We start from the raw sequence: 10,927 nt of genomic DNA, 5'->3' as shown, positions 1-10,927 counted from the left end.
GTGTTCTAGCAAAAAACGTTAACTCTAATTCCTTGTTTGAATAATCCCTGTTATTTAAAGCTTTTAGCCTGAGTAAAATACCCCCTATTAAACATTAAGTTAAATTTATTTGTAAAATCACTTAAATATGACATTTCAAACTACGTATTGTATTTTGCCAGTTTATAGAACGTTGAAAACTTTATAATATTGCATCATTAAGTCGAGATTGCACACTTTCGAGTTAACGTTTCCTCCCATGACCATTGACCTTTCGAGACTTCTATCGTTTCTTCGGGAGATGTCTCCAAAAACTGCATATGTATTTTCATATTAATATTAAAAATGTTCTTAAAATATTCTCAGTCTGCTCGGCTGTCCAAACACGTCGTAACATAACGTCGTAACATCTCTCGCGGCGAGCATCACCGAGCATCCGAAACAATGGATGGAGCGCTCGGCTCGCTGTACTGACTGCCTGAATGCTCGCATCGTAACGTGTTACGTTACGACGAAATGCTCCGGTCAGTCTCCACCTTAAGATGGTGTGTGTGTGTGTGTGTGCGATGTTAATTGTAGTGGAGATATACATACAATGCAGAGAAAGATAATTTAAAGATCTTCAGAGGACAATATGCTCACCATTCGAATTTTCAACACAAATTTTCCGCAATTGAAAATGTCAATGCCAATGAAAATTTGTCACGTTTTGTCTCAACTTTAATCAAGATTTCAATACAGTACAGCAAACAACAGATTTAAAGGATTTTTGTGCAATTTGTATATGGGACTTTTTGGCGAGGACCTCCACAATTTGTTTTTGATTTCAGAATGCGTACCTTGGCTGCATTGGTGGTATTCGCAGTCTTGAGTGGCGGGGTGTTGGCCCGTCCTCAGAAGGACACGAACCCAACAATAAAGCTGTTCTCCAAGCAGTTCAGGGGGCCCCCACCTCCCGCGAGGTCCCGCAATCTGGATCCTAGAGCTCTGGCAGTTCGTTACACGAGACAACCCATTGATCACAATGGATCCACTAACGCAACTTACTCTATGGTGAGAATTCAATCTATTTAAATAAAGGGAAACCTCTCATAACGAGTAAATCACATAACGAGCATATTTTTTTACAAAAGTTACTCCCTTATTGAGCAATATTTCGCACCACGAGTAACATAGAAAGGGCGAGTCCCTTTTTCACGACATTCGCTTGTAAGCTGGGACTTCAGGGAACGAATTTTGCTCGTTATGAGAGGTTCAACTGTACAATAAAAATCTAAGATTAGTTTGTTAAAAATTTCAAAGTCATTCATCGGTTAATTTGAATTTTTGACGCAACGTCGCATTTCCTATGTTATTATATATATATATATATATATATATATATATATATATATATATATATATATATATATATATATATATATATATATATATATATATATATATATATATATATATGTATATAAATATACATATATATATATATATATATATATATATATATATATATATATATATATATATATATATATATATATATATATATATATATATATTATCTCTAATGACAGCGCTATCTGTTGAAAGTAACAGAAAGGTTCGCAAAACTGAACATTGCTCATAGCAGAAAACATGCTTCTTGACAGCTGCCTCCACGTAGCATTTCCAATTATTGCAATGTTGTTTCATAATTTAAAAAAATATATTTATTATCACAAGCATCGTAAAATTATGGTCATAGAAAGGTGTGCTATCTTTTTTTTCTTTTTTTTTTAACTAGGTGACCGGGTAAAACTAGTACACAATAAAATTATCAAACGATTGTGTTCGCTAATGTTCAATTACGTATATAATACTGATTTACGAACTCGGAAACTTAAGGGGTAACTCGCGATCTAGACGATTCAGTATGCATTCGGCTGCACGAGAAGCCGGTCGTGTCACTGCACACAATTTTTAAACAATTGTGTTTCGGAATTTTACTTTTTTAGAATATACATTGAAAAAAATATATACATATTTTTTAATGCCTTACCTTTCAATAACTCTTCTCTTTACAATACCATATATTTATATCGAAATAAACTTATTTGTTTAATATAAAAACGGTATTTTAAACAATCAAAAAATGAATTTCATTAAATTTTACCTGGGTTTAAGGAAATTCAGTTGCGATTTATCGTATATTGGGGTTTAAGTATTTAATTGTTTTACACTTTGAACCTTCGAAATGGAGGTATATTATTCGCCATTACGTATGAATAATTAGGTCACATAGGTTGTCAAAATGTGGTTCCCGAGTCGCATAGGCTCTTTGACCCTTACGAAGGGGCTCTGTCCACAAATCCACAAATCAAGCATTAACCTTAAAAGCAAACTGAGAAGTCGTCTTGTTTATTAACGACAGAAAAACCAAGCTATCAAACGAGTTGCAAGGACATTATATTCAATAAGGAGGATTCTTTTTTGAGTTTTTTTATCAATCAATAAAAAAACGTTATTAAGTATGAAACCCCAGTTTAATTGACTTTATCGCTATGAAATAAAAATCTAAAATAACAATAAAGTTTTACTAAAATTGCAATATTTCGCAAAGTTAAATAAAGTGCAAAGCGACTATTTGATACACACACACACGCGCGCGCGCGCGCACACACACACACACACATATATATAATATATCGCTCACTCATTTCAAGAACGTCATAAATCAAAAATCATCAATATTTAGTTGTGCATGTTTTTGGTATGCATAGAAAATGTACCATATCCCAGCAAAAGCGGAATATTTCTAACTTAATATTTACCCGCTACAGGGCAGAAAGTGTTGTTTTTGCATTTTGAAGAAATGGTATTGTTTAATTATTTTTTCAAATATACTTAATATTTTTCAAATGGATAATTAACCTTCAGGATTTACCTAAAAAGATCTGTTGCACAGTAAAAAGTTCGATAAGTTCTCACATTATCATTTTCATATCAAAATTCATACATGTATAAGCGCCCTTGAGGTAGTTTTTTACGAAAATGGCGCTATATAAATCATCCAAAATTATATATATATATATATATATATATATATATATATATATATATATATATATATATATATATATATATATATATATATTATATATATATATATATATATATATATATATATACATATGTGTATATATATATATATATATATATATATATATATATATAAAGATTACAAATAGTTTGTTTCAAGATCAAGCAATATTTTTTGGCTGTGATACAAATTTTAATTGAAAAGATACCGGAGATGATATTGTAATCTTATCTTTTATTGTATTATATTATCTGTTAATTTATCTATTTTAATTAAATCATTCCATGAAAACAATAAGTTTGTATAGAATTTGGATAATATCCAGATAATTTCAAAACCCTAGATAAAATACTGTGAGCCTGAACAGATGATTTTAAAAATAGAAAATAAATATTTGTTTCCCAGTTTGTAAAATAATCCGGTTAGGATATTGCATACATGTAAATAAAAGGGTCTCTAGGTACTATATAAAAGCTTTATCAAACCAATCATAGAAGCCATCTACGTGAACTAAAACATGCAGCGTCATGAGATTTATATGTATGAGTTCCATAAATTAGTAGTGTTGTTCATCTGCTTCAGTGGTGTAATGCTTAGCGTGTTTAACTACCATGTTGGGGGTCCCGGGTTCGATTCTCAGAGAAAAAAAGGGTTAAACTAAATATGAATGGTTTGAAACTCTAATATTTATTTAATATTACCCTGGACTGGTCCCTGAAGTGCAGGCGTGATCACCTTACCTTCGTGTAAGTAATAATCAACATAATACTGCGTCAATACGATGCAGTGCCCTGTGCACTATTGAGAGTGGATAAGGGTTAGAAGGTTCTTTATGAACCGGTTAAAGAAAAAATATAGCATACTATTTTTCGACATCTCATCAAAGATGAAGAAGAATATGTAAGTCTGGGCATTTACGTCTCACCAATAGATGTCTCTAGTGAAATTCTAGTGATTCAAGAACAATGTTTTAAAATTGGTTCATATATATTTAGAACTTTCAAGAATTTGAGTAGTGTGGTTGTCAATAATGGGTAGAATTGGTGAATGTTACACGTGTGTAAAGTGATCACTTAAACCAGCCTATGACGGTCGTCAGCCCCGTAAATGCCCAGACTTCCATATTCTTCTTCATCTTTGACGATATGTCAAAAAATAACATGAAAAATAACTCCTATACTTGGAGATAATCCAGATTTTTTGTAAGTATTTGGACACACTAAAAATGTTTTAAAAAAACATTAATCATTTTTCCTTTATTTGTTTACATCAAAACTGGTTAACAGTGAATATGGGGATTGGATGTTCAACTGGACATTGTCAACGCTGAGATCATTCAACATTCGACATTGATACCGTAGTGTGTTCCTAGTTTCATACAATTTGTCCTTTTGTCTTGAGCTTTGATATTTCCACTTTCTCCTTTCCCTCTCTTCCAAATAATTTTTTTACAAATGAAGAATTTTTAATCGAAACAGTACAAGTTCTTGTTTTGTAATACACGTATGTGCGTATAACTTGATGTCACTGATCTGTTAAATTCCCTAACATTTTCTCTAATAAACGCCGATTTTCGCCACTGACCTTGAGAGCCGGAACTAAACTCAAACGTATGTTTCCTTTGCTCACAGCGTTACATTACAAATGACCAATTCTTCAAAGTGGACAACTCTCCGATATTCATCATGCTGGGAGGAGAATGGACCATCAACACGGGTTTCGTAGCCGGGGGTCACATGTTCGAAATAGGCAGAGATGTTGGAGCGTACTTGATGTACACGGAGCATCGCTATTACGGAAACTCTCACCCCGTACCGTAAGTATTATTTTTCTCCTGAATACGTAGAAGTTTGGCAGTTTAAGGCCCAGTATTTGTTAAGTTGCAACTTAATCTTCTATAAATCCAGGTAACATTTTGCGAAATTGATTTTTAGAATATACGTGGACAACGCTGTTTTTGTATTGGAAAAATGAGTTTTTTTTCGAAATTATAACATGGTTTTGTATGGAAAAGAGTTATTGAAAGGTAAGGAGAGTTATTGAAAGAAATTATAAAAATATTTTTTCCATATAAGTACGAGTAGATTAAAAAAAATCCAATATACATGTGACGTCTCTGGTGGAATAAATTCTGTGTGTGTGAATTTGTTACGACAAAATTAAAAAATAACATGTAACAGATGAAAACTATGTATGGCTGAGGGATATTTACAGAATGGATAATTCGATGGGGTGGTACAAGTGACGCACTATCAAATGGTGTTTATGTATCACATAAATCAATAATAAAAATAATACTTAAATTTCGTTAAAAAAAGGAGCAGAGGACGACCGATAAAAACTTGGCATAATCAGGTATGTCAAATACTTGAAAGCGGTCAGGTTAGGAGTCTAAATAATCGGCGGGTATGTATGAGGAGATGTATGAACGTGGAAGAGGCAAAGAATGTTTACAAACACAGAGTGGTGTGGCGTTCTATTCTCTCTGCCTATCCCTACGGGGAAGCAGCGTGATGGTTAGTTAGTTAGTTTTTAAATTTCAGCGATAGACAGAGGATATATTACACAAATAAGGCCCAAAGGAATTGGTAAACGATCAAGAATTAATATTGAAAAAAAAACATATTTTTTTATGTATTGTATTAAAATGGATAAAAAATATAAGCTAAGGAACAAATCGTAGTCATACAGGAGAAAGTAACCTAGTGCATTGTTTTACAAAAACGTGATCATTGACTATTTGATATCTTACTAGCTTAATATTGCCCTGAAAAAATCCTAAAGTATTTTAAACTTGGAAGTATAATATATTGACTTGTTAAATGACTAACTGCATTGGTGTTTATTTTCTTGCCGAGCAAAATTGACTTAAATGGCCCTCCTAAACATTTTACGTTTTGGTAGTCGGTCACTTTCTCCTGTACGACTACGTAATGTAGGATTTGATATACATATTTGTAATTTTTTAGAGACACCTCTACTGAAAACTTGAAATTCTTGAACGTTGATCAAGCCCTTGCTGACGTCATCGGACTGATCAAGGAACTGAAAGCAGAGTCGAGATTCGAGAAGAGCAAAGTGATTGTGTTTGGAGGATCGTACGCTGCGAACATGGCAACGTGGATTAGGCTGAAGTATCCTGACGTCATCGATGGCGCGGTCGCTTCCAGCGGACCTGTATTGGCTAAAGCCGATTTCTTCGGTAACATTTTTGTAGATTTTTTTTCTTTCATGTCCCCATTTTAACCCTTCCCTTACAGTGCTAAAAACTTCTAAGTGCACCGGTGATATGAATTTCGTACACCGTATAAAAATGTGGTTTGAAACGGGGAAAAATGTGAATATTCCTAAATGTTACTTTTATTGACCATAGTTGAAGTTGAGATGTAGCAATTTTGTAATGTTAATTCTGGTAAAAAAAACATCGCAAGTACCGCAGTAGCTAGCGTAGCGACACGACCGTCGCGTAAAACGATCTGCGCACTACTGGCGGCTGGCGGAGTAAACACACACGTTACGATATTCGCGTATTCTTAAAAAGCACGCCAAACGCGCACACACAGAAACGTTTGAGTTTGGTGATTTTATTCCCGATTTTTTCACAAATTATTTATTTCCGTCGCTGCAAATGAATTGCTTTACATTAAAATACTTTCATGTAATACGTAATTATATTATGGAGGAATACAAAAATTGTGAGCCCGTATCTATTATATTTTATATTGACATTCTCATTTGAAAAGTTTAACGAATTGATTTCATACTTTGTTTTGACGGGTTTATTGCAGAGTATCTAGAGACCGTCAACGACGCTATGGAATCAGAGGGTAGCACAGAATGTCTGAATGCTATCAGAGACGGAGTTTCTATGACGGAGGAATTGTTAAAAACCAAAGAAGGAGCGCAGAAAGTATCAACGTTATATGGGTAAGTCATAACTCATAGTAAAGATCCGGCAGATTGTAACTGTATACGATATTTTATCTCACCTATCAAAAAAATCTCGGATTTGTACTAGATGAAGAACAAAAGCTGCCTATGTAATATGTGCATCGCTCCTATTCTCTTATACGGCTGTGAGACAGCATCATACATGGACCCAGAGTAGGCACATGCCCAGCAACGACAAAAGATTTAATAGATAATGATCCTAAATGTAACGAAAAAAACATAGAAATCCTATAAATTATTAATACCATAAGTCATTAACTGCAACTTTTTTATAATAAACCCATAATTAACAATATGACAATGACTAAATCCTCCCCCTATTGTCTATGTTTGCACTGACAAAAAAAATATTTATCAAAGAAGAAAAAATGCCGGTTGTGCTATTTCGCGAAGAATATGAAAAAAATATAATTTATTACGACGATTAAAACAACTGTAGTTTGTAGTCGTGTGTAATGAAATAAAACTCAATATGTGGTATCATACAAGTGTTTTTTATTAATTAACATTTCATTCCACAAAGTTAATGCCGAATCAAAAAATAAGATAGCTTCCTATAAAAAAGGTTAATGTTATGGTTTAATGAAAATTTCTTTTAATGACAAATTGTAACATTTTGTAGAATCTGCGACACGATTGACATCACAAACGAGCTGGATGTACAGACATTCTATTCCCTCATCACCGGATCCTTCTCAGGGTTGGTCCAGTACGCCAGGAGGGGCCAAATTGCTCTGGAGTGTGAAGAATTACTAAACCCTAATAATGGCAACGATCCCTTGGAGAGGCTGGGACACTACATCAGAATCCAGGCACTGCCGTACTGCTATTCTTCCGAATACCAATACCTGAAGGATTATTATACCGACACTTCGTTTGAAGATGAGGACATCTTCACCAGTAAGTTTTAGCATAGTGTGTGAAACGAAGGAGAACTTTCTAAATAGTTTAACACAGGCAGAAATCTAACTCCCCACTCAAGCATGCACCCTTCTTTCTTAACCTAATTCTAGAATTGCAGTCATAATTTCTAATATGAGAAAGCTAAAAGCATTAAAACTATATATTTTTTTATTATTTTGGTTTTAAATAAAAATAGGACTTGACATTCGCAGAAACACACTGTCACTGGGTGACTGACAAATAAATAAATTTAAAAAAAACCGGGGTCGAATTTAAAACGGGTCTGATGTAACAAAGCGCCTCTCTACATTAAAAAAATGTATTAGGCAGGTTTTTTTTCAAGGGTTCGAAATAGTAGTCGAATGTAAGAAAACAAATGTCAAGGACAAAACCAATGCCCAATACATACATAAGTAAAGGGCATTAGTTTTTGGTACCAATGTCATTTTTAATCGTGTATGATACCACCTCTCGTGAGAGTTCCTTATGAACTTACACAGATCCGATGTCGGATAAGTCCTCACCCAGGCTCCTGCAACGCGTTTCCAGTCTTTAAAAGCTGAAATGGAGGGCAAAGCATAACAGGTGAGGGATATCTTGAGGTGTCTCATCAGTTATTGGGACGATGAAGGATGAAGAAATTTTAGGTGCTGTTTCATATTATTTTTCAGTGGAAAGATTAATAAACACCCGTCATTATTAATACATATTGGTATTTACAACATTCTGTTCTATATCAAGTTTAATAAAATGACTATGAATTCATTAATTGATTCGGCAGCCACTGTGTTCTAAAATCTATTAATTTTAATTTAAGTTTTATTATTTAAACCATATCCGCTCCCAAGGTGGAGCATATGGAGTCCACAAACTATCTCCAGGCTTTTCTGTCGGCTGCCAGCTCCCTTGCATCCTCCCAAGTCAGATTCGCGTTCCGAAGTTCTGACGAGAACTGCCGACGAATTGTCAGCAGTGGTCGTCCTGGGCGGCGCGAACCTGATGCCTGGATCGTATAAAGGAAATATGGCGTGATCATTTCCACAAGGTCTTAAATCGCCCTCCTCCACCAATCATCCTCGATATTCCCACGGAAGCTGCGTCAAGCATTCCGCGGGTGGTCGCCATACCTGATGGTCCACCGACACAGGCAGAAATCGCAGCTGCTGTGTCGAAATTGAAAAATGGGACTGCCCCTGGTGTTGATAGTATCCACCCGGAATTCTTGAAATGCAGCGTTACTGGCATTATTGGCCCTTTACACCAATTAATGTCCAGTGTGTGGGAAGAAGAGCGATGCCCAAGAGACTGGGTAAATGGGGAGATTACCGTGTTACATAAGAAGCGTGATCCATTCAACTGTGACAACTACCGCGGATTTACGCTACTCAGCGTACCTGGGAAGGTGCTTGCACACGTAATCTTGCCGAGAATCCGAATTTTTAATTAAAAAAATTTTCCAGATAATTTTTTATTTAAGTTTTACTTAGTAATATATGTAATGATAAGCCCATAATTAGCAATATTACAATGAATAATATCTCCCCCCTCTATGTCTATGTTCCCACTGATAAGAAATAAAAAGTAAAAATAATAATAATGATTAAATAAATAAATTTAAAAAAGAAACAGGTCCTACCCCCTCGTTAACCTTCAACGTCCCAAGCACTCAACTCTAAAATTTAGAATTAACTTCACATAGGGTGTTTGAAAATGACGCGGAATGCATCGGAACACGTGTCACAATAGATTTTAAGAAATAGTGTTATTTACCAAGTAAAACTTTTATTAAAAATTACTATAATTTGCAGCTCGGGCGTGGCTATGGCAGACTTGCTCGGAATACGGTTATTACCAAACGACAAACTCGGAGAATCAACCCTTCGGCGACACTTATCCGCTTTCCTATTTTGCGGACCACTTGTGTGCGGATCTTTACGGACAGAAGTAAGAAAATATATTAATTCAATATCGGAAGACTAAGTTCTTACGATGGACTGTTTTTCGTATCGGGCATTTGGATACGATACTTAAAATTAAGGAGGAATTCACGGAATACTAATTCAGAACGCTGACGCACATTTTACATCTATTCAAAATTATAATTTAAGAAATATTATTATGCAATCATAACGACATGGCCTCATTCAGACATCATTCAGATCTGCCTACTTCCATTATCCATTTATGAATAGCAATATTTTATTTAGTTTCAATATTTACTGTCCGCCTCCGTAGTGTAATGGTCAGCACGCTCGGCTACCGTTCTGGAGGTCCTGGGTTCGGTTCCCAGAGGGGGGTCTAATAAATATAAGTGATTTTTTCACTTAAATATTTATTCAATATTACCCTAGACTGGTACCTGAAGTAGAGGGCTGATCACCTTTCCTTCGTGTGTTAACGATCAAGATAACACTGAGTTGATATGATGCAGTGCACTATGCACCATTGGGGTGCGGATAAGGGTTCAAATAATATTTAATGGCATTATGGACTTTATGACAAGTTGTACAACTTTATTGCACAGTAATATTTTTTTTTACCAAAAGAGGTATGTGTTAGAATTTGTTTGATGTGTTTCTTTGGATATTGTTGTTTTGTGTATGTTACCATTTTTTTCTACATACTATCTGAGAATCGAACCGGGGCCCTCCAGCACGGTAGCCAAACGCGCTGCAGACGCGAACATGATTTTGATTTATTATGATCAATTCGTTTCCAGCATCAACGCGGAGTTCTTGAACGCCGGGATCGATCGCACAAACGCTAAGTACGGAGGACTGAAGCCCGACACCACCAAAGTGATCTCGATCCACGGGACCATAGACCCGTGGCACCGGCTGGGCATCGTGGAGGACCAGTCTGAGGAGTTGCCAGCAGAGCTAATCACCGGGACGTCCCACTGCATGGACTTGCAGGGCAGCTCCCCGCTGGACCTCCCGCAGCTCACGCAGGCCAGAGCCAACACCAGGGCGGCCGTGCTCAAGTGGATAACCGTGTAATCGTGTCATCAAATATTGT

At 35.5% G+C, this 10,927-nt stretch overlaps 1 protein-coding gene across 1 annotated transcript; it reads left to right on the top strand.

Annotated features, from left to right (window-relative positions):
• Positions 1-810: 810 nt before the first annotated feature.
• On the top strand, positions 811-10,927 carry LOC148311308 (putative serine protease K12H4.7). Its single transcript, XM_088256822.1, has 7 exons — positions 811-1,032; positions 4,687-4,871; positions 6,025-6,257; positions 6,844-6,982; positions 7,629-7,906; positions 9,718-9,853; positions 10,629-10,927. The coding sequence occupies exons 1-7, from the start codon at positions 811-813 to the stop codon at positions 10,906-10,908; spliced, it is 1,473 nt and encodes a 490-aa protein (XP_088112948.1). The 3' UTR covers positions 10,909-10,927.

Source organism: Brachycentrus maculatus, unplaced genomic scaffold (genome assembly GCF_059751285.1).
Source record: "Brachycentrus maculatus isolate JH-2025_06_01 unplaced genomic scaffold, ASM5975128v1 h1tg000068l, whole genome shotgun sequence".
NCBI classification, from domain to species: Eukaryota; Metazoa; Arthropoda; class Insecta; order Trichoptera; family Brachycentridae; genus Brachycentrus; species Brachycentrus maculatus.
This window is presented reverse-complemented; position numbering and strand designations above follow the sequence as displayed.

Excerpts from the sequence above, each read along its gene's own strand:
- LOC148311308 (XM_088256822.1), top strand. The coding sequence starts at position 811 with ATGCGTACCTTGGCTGCATTGGTGGTATTCGCAGTCTTGAGTGGCGGG. Across the intron at positions 1,033-4,686 it reads CTAACGCAACTTACTCTATG|CGTTACATTACAAATGACCA; the intron begins GTGAGAATTCAA and ends CTTTGCTCACAG. Across the intron at positions 6,983-7,628 it reads AAAGTATCAACGTTATATGG|AATCTGCGACACGATTGACA; the intron begins GTAAGTCATAAC and ends AACATTTTGTAG.